The sequence below is a fragment of the Sipha flava genome, unplaced genomic scaffold (genome assembly GCF_003268045.1).
Source record: "Sipha flava isolate LNK unplaced genomic scaffold, YSA_version1 73_pilon_pilon, whole genome shotgun sequence".
In the NCBI taxonomy this organism is placed as follows: domain Eukaryota; kingdom Metazoa; phylum Arthropoda; class Insecta; order Hemiptera; family Aphididae; genus Sipha; species Sipha flava.
Genome location: NW_020273613.1, coordinates 2,760,140 through 2,785,965, shown reverse-complemented (window position 1 = coordinate 2,785,965; position 25,826 = coordinate 2,760,140). Strand labels below are relative to the sequence as shown.

At 30.0% G+C, this 25,826-nt stretch overlaps 1 protein-coding gene across 1 annotated transcript; it reads right to left on the bottom strand.

The window, feature by feature from the left end:
* Positions 1 to 18,028: 18,028 nt before the first annotated feature.
* On the bottom strand, positions 18,029 to 25,555 carry LOC112692455 (kelch-like protein 18). The gene is made up of 8 exons (XM_025567133.1): positions 25,467 to 25,555; positions 24,692 to 24,887; positions 24,475 to 24,632; positions 23,315 to 23,451; positions 21,384 to 21,606; positions 21,079 to 21,295; positions 20,425 to 20,594; positions 18,029 to 19,827 (listed from the first exon to the last, which is right to left on the bottom strand). Exons 1-8 carry the CDS (start codon positions 25,553 to 25,555, stop codon positions 19,602 to 19,604), a joined length of 1,416 nt encoding a protein of 471 aa, XP_025422918.1. The 3' UTR covers positions 18,029 to 19,601.
* Positions 25,556 to 25,826: the final 271 nt, after the last annotated feature.

Genomic DNA, 25,826 nt, shown 5'->3' with positions numbered 1-25,826 from the left:
ATGTTCGTGGAATCATCCATTTTGTGGTATAAGGTACCTTCGAGTCTATCTCGCTCGACACGCTCTCCTTGAATGCAATCATTTGAAATCAAATTTATGTATCTCGTCTCGATGCTATACCGTTGAAAATATTGATTACAGTGTAAACATATTTTTATTTTGTTTATAGTATTCATTAATCAATAACACTACTTATATAATTGGCGTTCCAATTAATTGTTACAATCTATTTTTAAATTAACCATTTCTACTGCAGACATTTTACACGATTATAACTAATTAACCATTCGTTTAAAATTAAATGTATGCGTTTCAAAATTTTAAGAGAAATCACTTTCTTCATTATTTAAATATACAACTATAACATTTTTAACATTTTTAATTCGATGATACTTATCAATTGCAGGAGGGCCAAGATGTTATGAAGATCAAATACAATAATTATTTTCATTTGTGAATAAAAAAAAAATGTGATCGTTTAAATTTTCTAAGACAATATTTTACGTGGTTTACGATGAAAAAAATCGTCCTGTATCTAGATCATTACGATCCGAAAACACACATCGTTGTATTACTATATAACTCATGCAGTTATTGATTTCCATACCATATATTGGTTACCATACTAAATACTTAATAAGTGTATTCCCAGTACATAAAAATTATGATAAAAATAAAATAAGACAAACAATAAAATGTCAGTTTAATTGGCTATTACGCAGGTGTTGGCTAGTTTATTAATTTAAAGAAGATGGCGCTTATTGTAAAGTATGCGTTGCCTTTTCCAAATTTAGTGTTGGTTTTAATAAAAAACGTCTTGACGCACTGATTAAACGCAAATTTGATAGTCGGAAACAGAGATATTAAAAAACACGCACTTTTAAAATATCATAATATGTAATGGATGCTGATAATTTTATGAACACCAAAAGCAATACTTCTGAATTTATTATAACCATTTTGGATTCCACGTGAGCGAAACAAGTAATGGAAAACCGGAAAAATATTAAACCCATTATGGAAACTATAGTGGTAAACAAGATCTAGCTCTTAAAGGTTACAGAGACTCCGATCAATTAGATGTAGAAACATATAAAAATATTTATCAGGGAAATTTTTGTGAACTATTATGATATAGAGCACTTGGTGATTTACACCTAAGAAATATTTTAGAAGGTCCGGAATCGCGTAATAAGTATATTAGTTAAACAAGTCAGAACGACATAATCGAATGTTTCAACAATATATTACTTAAAAAAATTGTAATTCGAATAAATAAAGTTAAAATTGATTTGCTAGATATGTTGATTTGGAAAAAATGATTATGGTATACGTGAAGATTTTTTACAATTGTTTCAACTTATGATTAAACTGGCTAAGTATTAGCAAAGTTAATTTTAGATAATTTTAATCAATTTGGTATTGAAACATAATTTTTGCGTGACTATGGCTACGGTGGCGCAACAACAATATCTGGTAAATACAATGGTGTTAGAACCAGGGTACCAAAACGTTTTTATTACGTTAAACTATCCAAAAAAGGTTTGAAATAGATAACAGATAACATATCGGTAAACGATAGACAATGAAATCGATAACAAATAACATATCGGTAAACGATAAACAATAAAATAGATAACAGATAACATATCGATAAACAATAAACGATTGAAAACGGATAATGAAATAGATACGAAAAACAATTTAAATTAATTTTGAATAACGTAAAAGACAACAATTAACGATTGAAACATAGAAGAAATTGTTATGAAAAAATATTTTTATATCAGTAAAATAGATTTAGAACATGGTTAATTTTGTAAGACTGACTTAAATTATTAGGTAATCTAAACAAAATAAATATAAAAGGATGTTTAAAACAGCAATACATTTATCAACCAATAAAATATAAATAAACATTACCAATTATAATTTATAAATATGCTTTCTGAAATTACGTCCGATATTGTCGCCACGGAACCCGTATAGTTCATCAAAAATATGAACACCAATGAAACATTAGTAATATATCATACAAAAGTTATAAATTGACAATAAATACATATTTTACGTGGTATGTGCATTTTACCGTTGTTGTACAACAAATAGGATTGCTTCATTTATTAGTTTTGAGATATGAGAATTACAAAGAGAAAATATCGTTAAAATTAATATACAAAATATAATATTTTAAATTATAATTTTATTTTAGATAGTATTGATCGTTAAATACTACATTTAAAAACTTTCAAATTTTACACTAATTTAAATAACGTAAAACGCTAAATTTTTCATAACGTTTTAATTGTCAACAACAGTAAACGGAAAATTTTATAAACGTTTAAATTCATATAACGTTTAAATGCTTAAATTGAATAACGTTTAAATTATTTATAACGTTAAACGCTCAATTGCTAATAACTAGGGCTCGGATCTAAATGCACTGAAGACCAGTGGCGTATTTACGGGGGGGGGGGGGCCAGGGGTACTGGACCCCTCCAGAACCTCTCCAAAAAATTAAAAATAAACTAAAATTCTTAGATATTTGCAGAATTGGCTATGATAAACATTCACAGGAAATTGAAATTACTGTTGATGAAGTGATAGAGGCATGTGCACCCGCAGGGGGGGTAAAATGAGCCATTGCCCCTACTGGGAATTTTTGTTTCAAAACTATTGTTAATTTAATACCACTCATATTAATTATAACATAATTTTATTGAAATCCATTTATATATTTTAGTAAAATTTATTATATTTTTAGATAATCTAATAATCTAAAATATATAATCTTGAACGTAGTTATTAATATACAATGTTTACATATGATTGCATATCGCTTAAAACTATAAATTCTCCCGAGTACCGATTTCTATGGTATTTGATTTTATTCTCATCTATTTTTAGATACACGTTGTTTTGGCCCTTAGAATTTTAATTTTGCCCCAGGTGGGATTTTAACCTACGGGCGCGCTTGGATAGAGGAGTTGGCCAAGAAATCGAGACGACTGGAATTTATTTTATAACAATACTTTATAATATATAGTACTAAATACAATATATAGGTTTATATATATATAATATATAAATGTATTAAGCATAGGGAAAGTGGCGTCCCCATCACCCGGTGCATCTTAATAAATGCACCGCAATAGCCCTACCCTTGGGGGTTACTGCGTTGGGTCAACCACCCATCCAGTGTAAAAAATACCTTTGTTAAGAAACCACTAAAAAACAAGCCTCGGATATGGACTAATAAAATGGATAAAGAAATGGAACCAGGAAATGGAATGAAATTGGGATCATGGAACGTTAGAACTTTAAACACACCGGGTGCATTGCAATTTTATTCATTGTTTTATATCATTGTTTTAGATACAGTTAAATCATATAAAATACAATTATTAGCCTTATAAGGAGTCAGACGGATTAATAAAGAAAGTTTAAATAAAGAAAATATGACAATATTCTACACTAGAACAGATAATGGCGCACGAGAAAATGGACTAGGCATCATAATACATGATTGCTTACTACCACACGTTAAAATCTTTGAACCAGTTAATGACAAAATATGTTATATACTCTTAAAGGGAAAATATTTCGATATTACAGTAATATCTTGTTATGGTCCAACTGAAGAAAAAGAAGATGAATAAAAAGACAAATTTTATGGGGAACTGGAAGAAGTGTATGACAGACTATCAAGACATAGTATCAAAATATTTTTAGGCGATTTTAATGCTAAAATTGACTGGGAGCCTATGAATAGACCAACGATAGGCAAGAAAAGACTTCATGAAGATAGTTACGACAACGGAACATGATTAATAAACATGTCAATGTCAAAAGAGTTCGTGATCAGTAGTACTTATTTCCCCCGTAAGAATATACATAAGCACACATAGATATATCCAAATGGATTAACTAAAAACCAAATAGATCATGTCATGATCAGTAAAAACCATATGAGTTGTATAAGTAACGTGAGAAGTTACAGAGGTGCAGATGCGAATACCGACCACTATTTGATAATAGCCCATTTCAAAATAAGGCTATCATCAAAATGGAAGAGATCACCAAAAATGAACAACTCGAAAATCATTTTTGAAAAACTTAGGGACCGAGAAATAGCAAAACAGTATGAACAACTAGTACTAAAAGAAATAAGAAAAAAACAATGGGAAGAATCCGACAAAGGATATAAGAAACCAATGGAACCAAACTAAACGAATTATAACAGACTGCGCTTCAGCGACGATAAGAAAAGCACCAAAATGAGAAGGAAGACGATGGTTTAATGATAAATGTCGAGAAGCAGTAAAGAAACGATCGGAACTTAGAATGAAGCTGTTACAAAATCCAACTGAAGAAAATAAAATCACATATGAAAATAGGAGAAAAAAAATACACAAAATATTAAAAAGAAAAAAAAGAACTTATATGAAGGCGTAGATAGCAAAAAAAAGGAAGAAAACAGAAAAACCCCAAAAAATTCTTTGAAAACAGCAATCAAATTAAAGAAGGTTTTAAACCACAAGTAGAAATGCTATTAAATGAGAAAGGAGAATTAGTTACGGATAAAAGAGAAATAGTAAAGTTGTTTAAAAACATTTTGAAATACTTTTAAACAGACAAGGACAAGATAGCATAAATGAAGACATGACGTACCACACTGTAGAACCTAATATTGGAGAACCTATACAGGAAGAAGTAGCAAGGATAATAGAAACACTAAAGAACAAGTCACCGAGAGAAAACAAAATTCCAGCAGAACTACTAAAAAAAGGTGGAAAAGACTTAATAAACACCTTATATAGTATTATTAGTGAAGTATGGAAAAGAAAGACTATGCCAGAGGAGTGGAATACGACAATACTATGTCCTATCTTCAAAAAGGGAGATCCAATATTAGTGTCAAATTATAGGGGTATGTCATTATTAGACACAAGATATAAAGTATTTACATTATTGCTACTGGAACAAATAAGCCCATATGCAACAAAGATCGTTGGGGAATACCAGTGCGGATTTAGAAAAGAAAAATCAACAATCGATCATATCCATACCATCAGACAAATAGCGAAGAAGCATTACGAATATAATAAGGACCTACACCTAATATTCATAGACTTTAAGCAAGCCTACAATTCTATTAATAGAAAAGAGTTATGGAAGGCCCTGAGATATCTAGATATAACTAGGAAAACTAATTGAAAAGTAAAATACCAATAGGAGTTGTAGCGGCTTAACAGATAATTAAATTAGGTCATTTAATTATTGTTCACCGGCCGGCCGTCTATTACGTAATGTCGACGTGCTACGACTATGATAAGCATCTATCTTATGTCCTCCTTCCAAATTCATATCATAAATCGTGTATTATTATAATAAGTTAATCAATATTTTACGTGCCTACGGATTTTTGTTGTTGTTCGGCCGTTATAGTGAGGAGACTTGACCTAGCTCAATCTAAAAGCAGAACACTTTGTCGTCGTTTTTTTTTTTTATGTAATATTATTTCGCACACACGCATAAGTGCATCAATTGTATTAGTTATTAATTATTAGTATATATTCTGTACTTAATCTGAAAGTACTCCAAATAAATTGTGTTGTGTATTATTGTAATTATCATTTGTGTGTGTGTTTTATTATATTATATAGGTTTTGGTTGCAGATGGCCAGGTGTACACTTCATTTTGCAGGAACTATGAGTTTTATAGTAACTATTATTATCATTATTATTATAATTATTAGTCAGTAGTCAGCTGATTTATTTTATGACCAACAGACACATATTTACGTGTTGTCAACAGACACACTACATATCAAAAACATTTTTACACTCACTCACAGTTACCACACATGTTATTTATCTTTATTATATATTATTTACACTAATTATAAAATTTACACATTTTTACATTTATTATATTATTTGATTACACCTTGTATCTCACACATTATTATAGTAAATTATATAACGCATCGACATACTATTATTATTGTTTGGTTGTCATTATTATTATTATTATAAAATTAGTGGTTTTCGACCTACTGTAGTATACATATTTCATAATTCAATATACGTTTTCATTATCTTTTGTCATCATGTAAAATTGTTCTCCACTTCTTTGTTATTATACCATATTTAATTCCAGACAAGCGTAGAGGATCCATCTCTCGTCTGGGGCAATTAACGTATAGGTAAATTACAATTCCCGGTATTCCAATAAAAATACAGTCTACCTTACAATTTTAGTTGCCGAGGTAAGCGGCATACTACTTTCCGCACTCGCACGTACAGGAATTGTCAGAAAAGTTTGAAGTAAAATCGGGCTTTCGTCAAGGAGATGCATTGTCACCGATGATATTCAACATTGCTCTGGAATGGGTAGTGAAAACAGCTAATGAAACTCGAAAAATGGAAGTAGGTGAAATTGAAACCATCCTTGCTTATGCGGACGATGTGGTCATTCTGGGTAATTCTAGAAACGAAGTGGAGCAAACCACAATAAAATTCTTGGAAGCAGGCAAGATCATGGGTTTAGAAGTCAACCAGGAGAAAACAAAATACATGTGTATTTCATGGGATGGCAGAAATAATTTAAGACTACGAGTAGATTTATATGTTTGTGAAAAAGTAGAGACGTTTAAATATTTAGAGATAAACATAAACAGCAAAAATAACGTACATGAAGAAATAAAAGAACGGGTAGCTAGCGCGAACCGATGTTATTATAGTTTACTAAAACTACTCAGATCGAAGCTATTATCGAGAGAATCGAAGATAACTCTATACACAAGTTACTTGAAACCAATGTTGATATATGGATGTAACACGTGGGCTACTATAAAAGGCGATTACGCTAAGTTATGTACAACAGAAAGAAAAGTGCTCAGAAAAAATTTCGGCCCAGACTATAATAGAGAAACGAAAACATGCGAAAGAAGACACAATAATGACTTAAAAAGTTTATATGGAAAACCAAACATACTATCATTTAGCAGAAGCAAGAGGATAGAATGGGCTGGACATGTTTGGAGGGCAGAAGGAAAAATTATAAAACAAGTTACAGAAGGAAGAATTGTGAAAAAAAGACCTGTAGGAAGACTCTGAACAAGTTAGAAGGATATAATAGAAAAAAATCTTGATCTTGAAATGATTCATAAAAACGTAAAAATGGAAGATGCGAATAATAGGATCCGATGGAATGAGATAATGGTGGCAGCGATGGACCTACATGGACTGCTAAGCTGTTAAGAAGAAGAAGATATATATAATATTACATAAGACTATACGATTTTATTGAATTTATTTTATTGGTTTTATTTTGAATAGGCTAAATTTGTTTAGTATATTGAACAAATATGCATTAAAAACTAACAATATGACCCAATAATACTAAAAATGCTCTAAAAATGAAAAAATATCGAAACATGCATAAAAAATGCTATATAAAATGTGTAGCTTTAAAACCCTCGTTACATGAAATGAATTATATTCTTAGAAAGGATTGTGTATGATCAATCAAAAAAAATATGCACTTTGCATTAAAATCCGGACCCTACTTATAACGTTTAAATGTCCCATAACGTTAACCAATATATATTATTTTGATTTAAGCCCTCATATTTTTCATAATATGTCTGTATTGGGTAAAATAAAGTTTTACCAAGAGTTACTAAATATTAAAAAAATAGAATAAATATTCAATTAGATATAGGTACCAGAGGATTATTTCAGAATTTCGACTTTTATACCTTTTTTGGACATATTAAGAAAATGAAGTGCCAAATTAAAGCCATAATATTTGATTTTTATATTTTATTCTCAGAAATTACTACTTCCAGTACTGAAGACTTCTATAAACAATTCGTTGTTATGAAATTAATTTAATAGATCATAAAAATTCATATAAATTACATACTAAATGTACAATAAAAAAAAAAAAAAAATACGAATTTCGTTTGGGAGGGTGCTGAGGACATGTACTTTTAAAACATATCTAAGGAACAGAATTTCTTAGACAAATACTTGACAAAATCTCAAAAAATATAATTCTAAATTGAACTTTACAAATTCTATGTACACTTTTTTCAAAAAACACTTAACAGCTTTGTCGTATTATCGATTCATGCAGATTTAAAAATTATTACCAATGAAGTTGTCTGGCAAATAAAAGAAGGAAGCCAGAGTTTATCATATAGTTTATAATTAATAAAATTATATTTTTCATTAAGAAGATAATAAAACAAATTAAAATTTAATTTTGTCCATTTTATACTGATTTATAAAAAAAAGTATTATGACACCACCACCACCACCCCCTCTGAAAAAAAAATTGTTTATAATACGCCACTGCTTTTTTTAAACATTTATTATTTTAATTAAGTTTGTTCGTTCTGATATAGTACGCCGGTCATTGATACCAATTTATTATTTCTTACAAATTATTAATAAGGATCTAAACTGTTTTAAATCTTAAATTAAGTTGTTCTTATGAATTTAGTGAAATAGTCATAATTATAACACTTGAAAGTACATATATATATATATATACGTTTTGTTACGTATGTATGTGATTTATATGAAATATATGTTTACTTACAAACATATATTTCATATATTTATTTATATAAACGGGTACTACGTAAGTGTATAAATAAATAATATTATACTCGCTAACCGGATGACACGGCTGTGCATATATAAACATACTGTAAATTTTCATTAGGACATTTTCTATTCCGGGATCGGTTTTCTGTAGCCGCGCTCGCGCACGTGATTAGCGTTAAAAAAAAATAAATAAATAAAAAAGGAAAATTAGGTTCATTCCTGAACACGACTCGTATATCTGGCACTTGTTCTTTTTTCCGCTACGGTTTAAATTACGGGAAAACAGTCTATCGGGCGACAGTTGAAATGTGGCACATTTCCATTGGGACCACGAACACGATACTCCGTACTCTATAGACTATTTTCATTATTGAATGTCACGACAACGACAATGACGTAGAACACCTGATGTAGTTTTTTTATTACACTTTTTTTTTCTTCTTGAAAACAGCCTTCATGTAAATTTGGTTCGTTAACTACATATGTATATATATATACACACACATTTGAAGCTATGAAATGAAGGACCAAAAACAAACGTAATAATAACTGCAGGTAAGTATACAATGTATATTGTACATTAAGAACCGACTGTAAATAATGTAATACAATGGTCGGGTAGTCCTTGGATGGATTTCGCGGTCGGTTCAATGATAATCGCAATCATCGATCACGGCCTCTTAAAGACACACTGCAATACACCTGATCGATCTCTGAATAATTATAGCGTAACACAATAATAATTATTATATCAACTTTGCATTATGTGCCACGCGGCCAACGATGACACGTTAACAATCGATACCGGTGTCATGGGAAATTTCGCGTAAATCGTTGGCACTGTGTTCATAAGTACTTGTGTGACGGCAACAACGAAGGCAAACAATAATAATTTTTTACCGCGATCGGCATGCAAACAGTGCCATCGTTAGCGAGTAGGCATCTTAGACAATTGCCTAGGGCCCGGCACTTACACTCGGAAGCCCACGATTTCATTGATTTAGAATATTTAGATATTTTTAGGTGTAAGCGATTTTAACTACTTTTGGCTAGGGCCATGCAAAAGCTTGCGACGGCACTGAACGCGAATATGATGGATGGCGAGGCGAGTGCGCCGCGGCGGTATTTATTTGATTTGTACGCCAAACGTTTGTCGGCAGCGATTACGTTTCGGTATTTATCGAACGGTCTACTATCGTTTCTACCTACTGTTTGACTAATTCGATCACGTTGATTACGTCGGCACCGCCGCCGGCCGAAATACAGGAGCCCCGCTACCGGGACGAATGTGTTTTTAATTATTCTTCCGTTGCAGGTTTGGCCATTTGATTTGGAACGAGCTGAAATTAATTTCGAAATTGCCGTCACCGCCGTCCTTGTAATCTCGTTTTACCATTCCGTTCGATTTATATTAGCTTACATTTTCTGCACGTCCGATTACGAACAATACGATTTGTATAACAACAATAACTATTTATTAGTATGTTTCCACTATTTTTATTCGGATTTAAGGTGCAAACAAGATCCTAGAAAATTGGTAACCAGTGTAGAGTTGTGGAATGGAAATTTTTTATCGAATCTCACTCGACCTTCAATATAAATACCGCTATAAAATAAATTAAAATATTATATCTTGACATCAACGAAGTGCAATTGGAATCCGTGTCTAAGATGCGTAATCTAGAAATAAGTTTTTGCGTACGATTTATCAATTAATGCGCTGTATGTGTGTAGTTAACGGTAAAGGCTTCACGTATTACCGGTCTTTCATGAGAATTATTTCATATTGGTAATTTGAATAAGATCTGTCCGAAAATAAATAACGAAAATAACGTTACATTATAAATAACATATGTACAGGCGTGTACTGGTTCACCGGGATACCGGGAAAATTCCGGTAGGCCCTCTCAAAAATTATAAGACCTGGGCCCCTTACCAAATAGGTACCCGTAGTTTCATTTAAATTCAGTAATTTTAATATTTTTAACAATTACAATGCAATACTGATAGACAATCGACTTCTTAATTTAGTACTCAATGGGTAATGAGTAAAGCACATAATTTTTCGAATAATTTAATGAATTTGCTTTTGGTAAATATGTCTGTTACCATTATTTCGATTATTAAATTTGATTATTTTAATAATCGAAAAATTATAACTGAATGATTCCCATCACTAGTTGTAACATCACCAGCAGAATCGGCAAGTAATATTGTTGAAGTTCGGCGGAAAAAATGACCTGTATCAGCATGGGAATACAGTAAATTTAAATAAATTGCAATTTCTTTAGGAGTATTTCCAATTTTGTTTTTTCCAATAACCTGCTTGATGCATTAATTGTTTTTATAACTAAAAAAAAAATCTATCTGACGTTACATTTGTGGGTCATAAATTCATGTATTTCTTAAAAATATTATATAACTTCTTTTAATAGTAAATTATCGTGAACAATTAGTTTTTGAGTATAAAGTTTAACGTGTAATATATATTTCACAAATGAATATTACATATATCGTAATAAATGAATGGAGAATGGCCAATATATACAAAACAATTTTATCTCATCTACCTTTTTTACTAAATATTGAATATCAAGAGCTTCGTCGATGAATTTTTTATATTGGTTGAAGTCAAAACTTTGGAATTTTTACTTTTAATCCACTCGATTTTCTCTTTAAAAAAACTTGTAATTTTAAATAAGTACCAACGTTAATATTAAGTTTCATATTTTTCATGCTTTTAAGCATTGAATTAATAGACCATAGAGTTGACGATTTAATTTCTGTAGATAATTTTTTAAAATTTGTAAGAAACACATTTTCCGACAATATTTTAGTTTTATTTATTTTTTTCAATTTTAAAAGTTTTTGCTAAGCCATTATATATCATTCTTTTGATTTTTCAGGCAATAAATTTAGTGAAACAGCATTTGTCATTTTAACCATGTATGGTGAAGTTAATGGTTCACTACAACCACCGTACTGATTGTTATCTTTCGTATTTATGCTTATTTGCGCGCTTCGCAGTCAAACCATCACTGGTTCGATTGTGTGACGTACTCGCGTCATTAGCAATAAAAAAGAACACTTAACAAGGATAATTAATGAAATTATAACAAATGCCGGGATAAACGGACCAAAAGCGCCACAGTAATATTAACAAAAAAAAAAAGTAATAATAAATATGATAAATCTAAAAATAACAATACAATTACAAATGCTCCAAACGTGTTGTAATAATATAACAAAGACAAATCGTATTAAAAATAAATATAATATTTTTAACAAATATAACGGAAGGTACCTTGGACGGTGTGGCGTTCGAGTGGTTATGCCCCGCGACCGTGTTCACACGTGCGACGAACGTCACAACCGACAGAAGAATCGGTTGATCAGCGGCGTCGGTCTCGATTTACAATAACTGGCTTCTCCGCGTACGACGATAACCGAAAGAAAATTTCACGGTCACGGGTTAACTACGGATCGAACAGTCGTCACATACACGAAGCTGTCCCCGGAGATGGCGACTCCACCGTGTTACGCCGCAACCACAAAAACACACGGCCGGTGGCACGGGAAAAACGACGAGGCGGACGTTCGCAGAGATAGGGTCTGCGGAAAAAAGTCGCGGCAGTAATGGCGTCCACGGAACGGTGATAATCGTACCACGATACGGCGCCGATCGAAAATTCTCAAACATCACATGCGGACATCGTTACCGGGTGCTCCGGTTAACACGAAATGGAATAATTTGAACGGTGACGTGACACTTGCGCGAACGATCTCATTTTCTAATTCGAATTATTATGTAAATCGCGTAAAACAAATTTATCCGTAACGTCTAACGCACTTGTGTGGGAACAGTGAAAACGAAGTATTTTTAAATGTTTATGCGTCGTGCAAAGAGGTTGTGATATGTGTATAAGATTTAACCGAAAGTTTGTTTTGTACGGACCGTGGTATATGTTTAAGTTTCTGGTTGTGTTGGGAATACGCGACAAACGCTCTTGGAAATTTCCACTTTACTACACGGCGTTATAGGAATTTCAACTTTCCCTCCCCCTTCCCCCGATTCCCATCTTACTATTATTTTATACCGTTTGGTTTTTAAACATTTTACTAAACTATTTATATATTATTTTACTTGTATTGAACTATTTTTAAGAACATATTATTCTTATTATATAATAAATATGACGATTTAACTTTTTTTTTTTATATTTAATTTACAATTTATTCAAGATCACTTAAATAAAAATAATTATTTTAATATTGTTGTGTATATATTTATTTTTATAGAACTTAAATCAAAATGTAGGTTTGGTTTATTATTTAGGTTTATGGTTATTTTATGGTTTTGTGTAAGAAATGGGTAGACAACCTGGCTATTGTTATAGAAAGGTATACATGAGACTCATTTCTATTGGTATTTTTATTAAGTGGGCCCTAATTATATCCAGTTTCCCGATAGGGAAAATGAACCCAGTACGCACCTGTATGTGTATATTAGATAATGAATTATAAATGCAAACTACAAACCCTGTCTCCTCGTGAACCCATCTTCATACCATATTACTTATCGTAAAAGAAATTATAATATAGCATATATTATATGTTTAATATTAAAAATTATTATTTAAAATAATTAACCATTTAACAATATTATTTTACCAATTTTCATTTTTATTAAAATTATAATTCAGTTAAAGAAATAAGAGATTAAAAGGGAAAAACATATGAGACCATTATAAAATGAGTATAAGTGAAGACAAAAATATAAGAGTAGTTCTGCAGTACAAATACAAAACCGTATGCACTTATTGAGGCATAATATTTGCAAATTACTACGGTTAAAATAAAGTGAGTATTTAGTTTTATAAAAAAATTTATATTTTCAAACATTTTTTTTACTTATTGTGATCAAATAAGTACAAACAATGGCGCAAACAAGGTGGAGTGTTTTGGGTGTCTGGACACCCCCTTATCAGGAGTTATCAGGTTCTATCGGATATAGAATCCACTCAGTTTTATTTTGTTGCTAGGGCATAACTGTGACTATTTGCATTCAGTGGGAGAGAATTCGAAGGCTGCCATAAGACCTTTGATAATTGGATACTTCCATAATCTTAATAAGAAGTCAGTGAACTGGAACGGTAAAATTTGGTTGATCTGGTAAATTAATTTAGAAGTTGTTTCGCTATTGTATTCGAAGAACTTGATTGAGTGCGGAATATGTAAATGTAAATTCAGGTTAACTTCCTAGAAATAGATCTGTGAAGAACAGAGATAGGATAGTAATATTCTTTATCATTTTGAATGTATGTATAATAGGAATCATAAAATTAGAAGCAAGCAAATAATACTTAAATGTTTTTAAACGTTTTAGGTTGTATAGTTTATTGTTACTAATAAGTGTCAATAAACTAATTCCAACGCCATCTGTTAGAAGCTTATAGAACTCACACATAATAACAATTCTTTGTCTTATAATAAATATTTAATTTGCAACATTAATCGAAAAATAAACAATTCTATAATATAATTTGGACGAAATCACTTACATGGCGTACAATATTATCAAAATCAGTTAAATAGTTTCGAAGTCCTTTGGACACAAATCAATGAACAACATTTTTATAGACGTTGTTTTTTTTTTTAAAAAAAAACCTGTTTTATTTGAGTGAAAAACATTTTCTATCGGATATAATTGTGAATCTAAACTACTCTTGAATCAATTTAATTTTACACACAACATTTATTAAAAATCAATACAGTCATTTAGTTCAATCGTATACACACAAACAAAAGCAATATATATATGTACAGTAAGTTCCCGTTACAACAATCTCCAAGGGGTCGAAGTTTTTTCGTTCTAACGAAATTTTAAAAATACGAATAAAAAAAAATTTAAAAAACATTATGTAATTCAAATATGTACAAATAAATAATAAATAAATATTTCAAATGACAATAATTTACGAAAAAAAAAAAAAAAAAAAAAAACGTTATTATAGATAACTGACATTTTTCTTTTGAACAAGCTTCACTGTTTCAATAAAAAGTAAATAATTTTTTAGTTGGTGAATGTTTGTAAAAATTAAGTCTGGAACATCACTTTGTGATGTAATGAATTTTCGCATTACTTCCAAACTTGATAAGGCTTCTGATGAAGTGATATTGCGTATATCATCTCCTATCGCAGTTTCTTAATCTCCACTACTTTTATCGGTGGCCTCATCTTTGCTATCTATAATGTGTTATCAAAAAAACAGAGGGTTTTGAGAAGGGGGAAAAAATGGTAAGACAGTATCGTGGAGAACGCGACGCGAGCGTTGCTCCGCGAGTTGTGTAGTTGTATTTTTAAAGAGTTTTATGCTTTATATCTTGTTGAAATTATTACCTCGAATTAGTAGCATTCTTACTAAAGTTATCAAATGGATTAAATGATGTCTACTTTGGTTAATTCATAACATGTTGAAACATTTTCATCTACACTGAGGTAATCTTCTAAGTTCACTTCGTCAGGAAGCGACGTTTTTTTTTTGCAGTGATCCAAATTTGTTCTAACTCAGAATGTTGGATGTCGTGCGTATTTGATACATACTCGACCACTTTTGACACCGAAGCGGCTTTTTCGATTGGAGTTGCATGTTTCCAACAGTTAGTATTGTTGATTGACATATTATCCCAAGTTCCGAATATCCATTTGATAGCTTTCTTCACATTGCATTTTCTTTGAATATTTTTCTCGAAATCACATACAATTTGACGTAATAAAAAAATTCTGTAGCGTGATTTTACAGCTCTGATAATACCTTGGTCAAGAGGTTGATGTACAGCTGTGCAGTTAGGTGGGAAATATTCCAAACGAATGTAATCCAATTTTGGTGGTTCATTATGTGGAATACAGTTGTCGATAAGAAGAATTTTCCTCTTCTTTTTTTTAATTTCTCTGATGAAATCCATCAACCAATTTTTAAAAATTATTTGATTTATCCATGCTTTTTTGTTAAATGTATAGATGCATAGTAATGATTTACAATTTTTGAAACAACGAGGTTTTGCGGATAGGTATACCGATGATGAGAATTTTTCGTTTATCCGTTCCCGATTCGTTACAACAGAATAGAGCGGTGATGCGTTTTTTAGAAGCTTTTCCCCCTACACACTTGTCTTTTTCTGTGTTAATGTCCTTTTTGGTTCAAGCTGTATTTCTTGATGAGTGCTGCAACTTCTCCATCCGTTAACCGAATTCATTGATACGTCAGAAATGTATTTAGTCACCACACCATATCGTTCACGGAATTGGTCTAACCATACGAGACTTGCTTCGAAATTCTCAATTTTCGAGCATTTTAGCAAATTCTAAGGCTTTTTCTCGAATTAAAGAACCGGTCAGAGGAACATTTCTGGAACGAATATCTTAAAACCATTTGAAAACCGCCGTATCAAGGTCTGAAAATTGTGCTTTACGCATTCTTTTCCTGCTTAAGATAAAAATAGAAATCTGTAGTGGTTTCCAGATGCTTTCATGGTTCTTCAAAATTATTGACAATGTTGATGGAGATATGTCATACCTTTTAAAATATGTTTTCCTTCTCTTCCAACGAAAATTTCTTCCTTTTCACTGTAGGACCCATCACGTGTACATACAATAAAGAAGGAGAGAAAATATAAAAAATGACTATTGTACGAGCTTTATTAAGATATACACCTGACTGATTGTGTCGCGTTATTGATTGACGCGGAATAACACGGTCACATATAATGACAATTTCATATGCTTGTTTCGTATGCTTATTATCTTTAGATTAAATTAAGAATGGAAAATATATTTTAACCAGTACAAATATTTCGTTGTATGATACGACAAAATTGCTGGTATTTACTATTGTTCTTAATTGTTATTTAAAAAAAAAAAAAAACATAATATAGAAAAAACTCGAAACTTACTTTATTAAAAGAAACAATTTAAAATTTGTTGATCACATTATAATGCCTCAATTATTATTATTTTTTTTTGTACAAATATATATCTATAATAAATTAATAAATAATTTGAGTAAATTATACACGTAGAGCGTTGTCGTGCCGGCCGTGTTTAGTGGCGTATATAGGAATTAATTTAGGAGGGGGTTATGAAAAAATATATACTAAATGAAGGTTATAAATTAACTTATTTTTAATAACTATGAAAATTAGAATACATAAATTTAATTACAGGACAAAGTCTAATTTTCGAAATAGATTTGCAAGATTATTTATCACTTCTTCAGTGTTTATTGAAATACTTCAATGAATTGACATGAGAGCTAATCCTGTTAGTCGATTTTCGCTTGTACTATTTCTCAAGCACGACTTCAATCTTTTCAATATCGAAAACGATCTTTCTGATGACGCTGTTGAGACTGGTAAAGTTACTAATATTGACATAAAGCACCATATATTTGGAAAAAAATCAACGGATAGTTTATTGAAAGTATCAATAGCAGATTTGGATTTCTGACAAACCACGGAACATTTGCAATTATTCTGAGGACTTTCTTTTGGACAATTTGCATTTTTTTGATGTGCGAGGATGCATAATTACCCCATACCGGGCAAGCGTAGGTAAGAATTGGGCGTATAATTTGCTTAAAAATTAGGAGAGAGCATTTTTTTCCCATACTAGACAGTTTGGTTTTAATTAATACATAGATTAAAGAAATGCACGCGTGGGTCGTACTAACCATAAATTTCGGGGGGGAGGGGTTGAACCCCTAAACCCCTCCTCCTATATACGCCACTGGCCGTGTTGAACTAATAAACTATTGGCATAGTATAATTATATTCATAATATTAAATTAAATAGGTACCTCAATTATTATAATAGCTATTCCTTTATTAGTTTGTAAGAAACTTAAGAGGGCACTTTATTCTGCTAAATAAATCAAAAATTAAATATAATCCATGCATGTTAAAAACTCCAACATTTTCTGAAATGTAATCTAATAAAAAAATAACAACAAAATTTTAGAATAAAATATTGCTACATAATTAGAATTAGATGTACTATAATTTAGCTTGGAGGTGCTGAGCACCACCATTAAATACGTCAATGACAATGGGCATCCATATTTCTCGTATCAATTTTAAATGTTGTACACGTGGCGTAAACAAGGGGGTTGGTAATAAGTAGTTTAAAGTAAACGTGCTAATAAAAGTATAATCGACTTTTTTGTTTAAAAAATACTGAAACCATACCTCAGAAACTCAATGTGTAGACTAAATTGATCAGTAACGTTAAATACTTTTTGTGCAATTATTGCATTTACTACAGATGACGTTATAAAAAGGTTATCTCGGAAAAAACAAAATTAGTAAAATTATAATATATAATTATATGTGATTTATATCTAAAAATATATTTTAATAATGATTTTCAGTTTATTGAATAAATGCTAACCACAGAAATAATTACAATAAGTTTGAATAAGATAATACAATAAATATTAAATAGCAGTGATTCGAAATTCTAATATTATTACCTTTTAAAAAATAATTGTACAGGTGTATATAGGTATTATATTATACATTATACCACTGGTGAACACCTTGAAAAAATCCTGGTCGCGCTACTGGCTATACATTTCAACTCCATCGAAAGGAATATAAAGACAGATATTATAGTAATTTAAGGTGTATATTATTGCACCAATATCACAATATGTAATATTTATTAACGTTCATAATTAATTAATTGGTCGATGATAAAAATTAGTAATTACATAATGGAAAAAGGCAATCTGTTAGAAGTCAAAGAAAATTAAAAATATTAATTACTTAATAATGAATTGCAATAATTTTATATATAATACATATATGACACATATCAGAATAAAATGCGGTACGCGCCAACTTCCGAATACGATACTTATATTCGACTAATACTGCGAGACATAAAAAATGACGACAGTTTATCTCTAAAACGTATCAGAAAATAAAATATACATATATTGATGTTTCTGTATTCCGTCAGCGTTCTGTCATAGTTATGCACACACAAGCACTAGAATTCCGATAGCTCTAAGATGAAAAAAAATGATTAAGTTTGTTGAGGACATCGATTTGTCAAACAAATGTAGTGTTCATGTAGAAAATATCAGAAAAGACATTTTTCGTTTTCCAGCTTGCCGTAAACGCAGTCGACTTGTAGCACAGCTATCGTGACGTCGAATTGACTGCACATGTCTGCACTTCATACGCGTATAATTATTGTAGTGATAAACCGAAAGATTCGGTGTTTCGGGTTATATAACGATCCGTGCGCAGAGCAATGATTATTTATGAATTTTGACAACGATCGCGTCTTAAGACCTGGAGTACCTGCTAAGATTCACGACCGTGTTTGATCGCCTTCATACATATTGGCTATTGTCGTGAAATAACAAATAAATATTGCAGCGTCCAGACACACAATCTACTATAAACATTTTATTATAATTAAGCACTTTAAACGGAGGTTAATTATATTGACGTTGTGCAGTCCCGGTTTGTAATTGGTGTTTTCCGCGTTTACACAAAGGACCTGGCGCGGCAAAAGACGACTAATTAAAACCGGTAGGAGCCGATAACGAGTTGCTGGCGCACGTTCAACAGAGGAGCGTCGGCCGCGATTACTGGACGTGTCGCTTGCAACGCGCATGGGTGGTCCACTCGAAATCAAACAATATTATCACGTGCCGATTTGATATTATTTTTCTTACATTCCAAATCCTCCTGGTTGAACCACTTGGTCTATTCATCTTCCGAACGCAGTACAGTACAGATTATTACATATTCGACATTTAAATGCATATACATAAATACATATACATACATATATATATATATACGTACCATATACATATAAATATATAAGTATAATTTATAAACTGGCATATACTTTTATGTATGATGAATGATATTATGTAAATATTTTACGTCATGAAAACTTGAGTTCATGGTGCTTCGGGATCTTCGATGGGTATGACGCCCACCCCGACTCCACCCTCATGAGCGCACATGGATGCCGAAAACATCCAATAATCGGCTTTTGGATCGTACACTTCCACCGTAGGTAGATTTAAAAATCCATCGTAACCACCGATGGCCCACAATTTGCCTGCGTTCGCTACCAATGCCACGCGGCTTCTAGTAACATTCATTGATGCTACAAACTTCCATCTGTAAGTAAACACGAAAAACATTAAAATCAAAATTACACAAATATTAAAGAGCAAATTAATGAAGACTGTTTTAAAAATGATTTCATTAGATTTGTAGTAATAATAAATTATATAGATAACTGTGCAAGCCTGTTTTTGATAAAAATAAATAAATTACAGTGAGTATGAAGAAAGGGTGAGACTTTTAGTAAATAAAAAACCTTACAAAATAATTAATTGCTATTTGATTTCATTTAAAGTTACATAAAATGTATGTATATATACACTCATTAAATATGAGGAAATAAAATGGTTTATCATAAAGCATAAAAAATGTTTGATTTAAGTACATCAATGTTTGAGTTTACCCTTTATTATCAAAAACTATATTATTTAATTTTTTTTCTAACATAAAAATTTAAATAACTAATAGTTACATATACAATAATAAAATATGTGTATTAGGAAAAAATAGTACACTATAATTTTTTTTTGGATATTTGAAAATAAGTACATTTTTGTTAAAATATGAATTTATATATTTCAAATCTTAATATTATTCTTAAATTATTCAATATAATTAAATTATACGATAAAGTCAAATATAAGTCTTTACTTGTCTGTTTGAGGATCATATTCTTCAACAGTTTGTAAAAATGTTGATCCATCATATCCACCACATGCATAAAGTTTACCATTTAACGTAGCTACTCCTAAGCGGCAACGTTTTACCAACATAGGTGTTACTGATGACCATTGCCCTGTATATGTATCATATCGTTCAACCTATAAATTAAAATAAATCATTACTAAATATAAATATATATTGACTAATAAGTAATAAATTATATTTATCTGTTTCTGTAAATTTAAATATTTTTAACAATCAATACAAATTATATAAACAGACAATAATCAATATTATAGTACTATAAATTCAAAATAGAAGTTAATAAGTTAGAAATAACTAAATAATTGAATAATTTTTAATTTTTAGTAAAACAATCAATTAAAATTAAAGTATTTGTTATTAATGAGTCATATTTTTCTTAGTAATTATATTATGTCCTACAAATATTGTAAAAATACCCAATAATACAATTTTCTTAATGTTTTACATACATTGAAAATATTCTACTGTATAAAAATTAATTGATGAGTAATTTATTTATTATCTATTTATTTAGTGATTTCTATCAAATTAAAATAGTTAAAAATAACTAATCTGAACTTATAAAATATTTAATTAAATTATTACTTGTTAACTTACAGAATCAAAAATACTTAGACCATCATGACCTCCAAGAATATAAATATAACCATCAAATGCAACTACACCACCAGCACTTCGATGTTTTTGCATTGGTGTAATAATTGTCCAGCGATCTAAATTCGGTTGATAACATTCAACAATATTTAATGAACTAACACCATCAAATCCTCCACAAACATAAATTCGATCATTTAAAGCTGCTGCCCCAAGAGCACTAAAAAATAGTATTAATATTTAAGTTAACTAACTTTATTGGGAGAACTAATATTAGCCACAACTCATAATAATTAAAGTAAATCAACCTTCGTTTCCGATGCATTGGTGACACTATATTCCAGGATTTGGTAGCAGGATCAAATACTTCTACAGAGGATAGTCTTTCAACTCCATTGTAGCCACCAAATGCATAAAGTTTATTGTTTAATACAGATACTCCAACTCTACTACGTAATATGCTCATAGCTTCAGCTACTTCCCATCGTCCAGTTAATGGATTAAAAACTTCAACTGTACTCAATGAATCACCTGAAATTAAAAATGTGATATTTTTAAATAAAAACAATGTTATATAAATAATAAAATTGTTAATTCAAATTTATAAAAAAAATTGATAAGAAACTAAAAAAATTAATTCTGGTGATGAACTATAAGAAATTCGCTGCACATGAATTGCGTCCCAAAGATATTTAACGACTACACGAATTGCGTCCCAACCATATTTAACAACTACCCGAATTGCGTCCCAACGTAAAAACATTATTTTCTTTCTCATTTCATACAAACTTAGGACTGTCAATAGCAAATTACGACTATCAGTAGGTTAAAAATATTGTTTTTTTTATCATTGTTATGCAATTAGATGTAAGTAAAATAAAATGTGTAGGTCAATAATATAATAGTTTAAATATATATATATATATAAAAAGATATAATTATAAAATTAAAAAATTGGTAAAAACTTGAATGATACTTTCTTAATATAATCAAGACGGGTTAATTGGTCACTTTCATATTTTGCCATATTTTGTCTTAGTGAATTTTCTTTTTCACATACCATCATTCGTCTGTTTTTAATTACATGAATACTTCGTTGTTTAATATAAGTTTCTTTTTGTACATTTTTTAAAACATCTATAAATTGAAATATATTCGGGTGTGCTGAGTAAAACATACTGTTAAACTTGGAGTGGAAGGCTTCACAACTATTCGTAGTTCGAATTATAGAACATGAGTATATTAGAAGGCGGGAAGTCACAATCAGGCTTTATGTATGTATTTAATATATAATCGGATAATTGCTGTACTTTTTTATTTTCGGGTAAAATGGATACAATATCGTCAGTAAAACAATCCTCCACTTCATCTGGTTTTAAAAATGGGAGACCAAAAAAATATTTTAAAAAAATACTGATATCTGAATTTTTTTTGTATTCTTGACTTAAACCAACCGTTTGAATTTTCCTCCACCAACTTTGACCTGAACGAAACCTGCATCCTTTCATTTGAACTGATGGCCACACGATTAACAAAGATGAGTGGATTGCTTTTTCAAAATCGGCAAATATTATTTTAGATAAAAAATTGATATTATTTTTTAGAAACTCAGATTTGAGATGTGAAAATGCTTTTATATAAGTATCTATATTTTTATTAGGAAGTAAAAAAAATACTAGTGGTATATAATTATTATTTTTCAAGCCATGGACTGTAAAAAATTGTGTAAACAGTTTTGGGCAACTTTTAAAAGTTTCATCCACAAATATTGTATCAACTTCACTTAAAAAATTTAAATTAGTAATTGTTGAAAAAATGATTATATTATTTTCGTTGTCATTCACTAATAAAAAATGTTCATCTCTGTTAGTCTGAATATTTTCATTCAATAAAATATTGTGTAAATCAGGTAAGTTATTTGGAAGTTTTGGAATTGTTGATGACCGAGCGTGGTGTATATTATAACGAATCAAGGTTAAATCATAAGTTGTCAATGTTGGAATGTCTTTTGATAAAGCTCCATGAATAAGTTTTGATGGTTTATCATAAAGTTCTTCTACAGCCTTTCGCTTTAAATTATTACTTAACTGTTGTCTATTAAATACTTCAACAGAACCTTTAATATGATTATGATCATTCGTTCATGCAATCGTTTAAACAAAACCGGACACAATTCATGCAGTATATTAGATAATGCCGGACGCAATTCGTGTGTAGCCAAGAAATTATTCAAATATACCTGATTTGGTTAATCCACCAACTGCATAGATGTGTCCACAAATATAACTAACACAGCGAGGTCTAGTGCGAAAACTTTGTAATAGAAGCCGTCGTTCAGGCATTAAATGGTAATCTTTAGCTTCATCTAATAAATCTCTAAATAACAAATAAATAAGTACCAATTGAATGTTAAAAAAATAAAAAATAATAATCGAGATTTCTACTAAAATCAAAGTTATTTTAGTTATAAACAAATTAAATACTTGTTCTTTACATTAATAATGCATTTTATTTAAAAGAATATTTCAATCATATGTTATGAAATATAATTTTTTATGATTAATTAGTATATATATATATATTATTTTCTTGTTCAACCTTAACATAATAATTTTTCATGGTCAATATTGGTAATATTTAAAACAATTCAACTGTTTCTTACACAGACGACCGTAATGCAGGAAATCACTAAGATACAGATCAGACTAGCTATAAGCCGTCAAATGTCTACACCTCCATTGTTTACACAACATTGTTTGTGATCAAAAATCATTATTATTATTTTAATTTTCCATATTATGTTGTACCGTAACTTAACTACTTGAAGCTTGTGTGCAAATTAAAATCTTGGAACCTCTTATCTTAATATATTTTTAAGAATTTGACCTTTTAAGGTTCCATAATATAATATGAAGCTCAGGAGCCTGTGTTCAATGCACACTCTATACACCTGGTTTTTATAGCACTGATATTATATAAAGTATATAAGCAATTGATTACTTCATGTGTTGAAAGACTTCATTTTCACAACCTACACTACTATCATGCCAAATTAATAACGTTTAATAAAATGTACCTACTAAATTATAAAATATAGTTTGGATTTCAAGATTTACCCATAATATTAATATGCATAAATATATGTTATATTAAATCATGTATCATTTATATTTTAAAGTTTTTGTTTTAATAGCCATCATAAAATTTATATAGTTTGAACTAACAATAGTGAGGATTTTGAAGAAACATTGCTTCCCCACTAATACTTATGTAAGTTGCATTGTTATTAAAATAAATTGAGCACAATTTTAAACAAAGATTAATAAAACTGTGAAAATGATACCAAATATATCTACCAAGGATAATAATGGGTAAAGTAAGCATTTTAAAATGTTTAACCTGCATTCATGTGAAGATCTAATTAATTCTTCAGTGGCAACACGATCTGCCAAATAATGAGGTGAAAGTAATGGTAATCTTACAGCAGCAAGTAATTGTGGGAAACTTTCTTGTCTAAGTTCATCCTGTTTCACCCATCGTATGGTTGCTTCAAATACCTAGAATAAATAAATATTTTATCTGTTGACTTGTTGGTCAAGTTAAACATTTATATTACTTGTTCTTCAGATGCTTGAAGTTCATCTTTGTTAATAATATCTATTATTTCAGAATTACTGAGATTTAAAAAGTCTTCTGATAATGAAATATCCGGAAAATAGTTAGCTATGTATCTATTACAATCTGTAATCAAGCCAAAACAGCCTAATGAATCAGCTAATGTACGTACTTTTAGAACATTATTAGGATGAAACCTGAAACATACAAAATATAATAGATTAATTTGATTTGAAAAATATTCTAATTATAGATGTATCAATTACACAAATACTTTATAGTACATTAAAATTAGATTTTTCTTTATTTTTATTTAGTAAATAAATTTTTACATATAATATGATGAAAATAAATTAAGTTTATATATAAATAGTACTTTTTAAATATAAAAAAACATGGTAGTTATAAAATAACAATCATAAAATAACTTATAAATATGTAAAATTGAATTAATCATAAGTGAGAAAAATATGGTAAGTATATTACATAATACTACACATCAAATTTAGTTTTTTAATAATTTAATCTAATTACACAATTTAAGTTTTTAAAACATTCAATATATAAATAATTTATATTAAGCCCAAATTTACTTAAATGTTAGGCAAAATAAAAATTTCTTGAAATTCAAATAACAAACACTTTTTCTTCTCCTTCAATTTTCTCCCAACTATTTAGGGTTGGTCACCCTTGTCCTAAAACTCGATTCATATTGATTTTCTACATCGCCTACACATTAACCAACAACTCTCATATCATTCTCAATCCTATCCAACAATCTCTTTTTGGGTCTTCCTCTTCCTCTTTTCCCTTCAACGTTAATTTTCATTATCACTCTTATTGCTTTTGTTTCCTCTTGCCACATCACATGCCCAAATCATCTCCGTCCATTTTCTAGTATCTTGTCCACTATCCATAATACACCAATAATACACCTTATGCATTCATTCTTTTTTCTATCTCCTCTTGTCACTCCACTCAATGATCTAAACATTTTGATTTTTACAACTTTCATACTCTGTTCTGTTCCAAATAACAAATACTTTATGTTGTATATTTTAAATTTTAACTATATTAAATCCATTTAAAATACCTATTATAGAGTAGCAAACAGTGGCGCACGCAGGGGGGGGGGG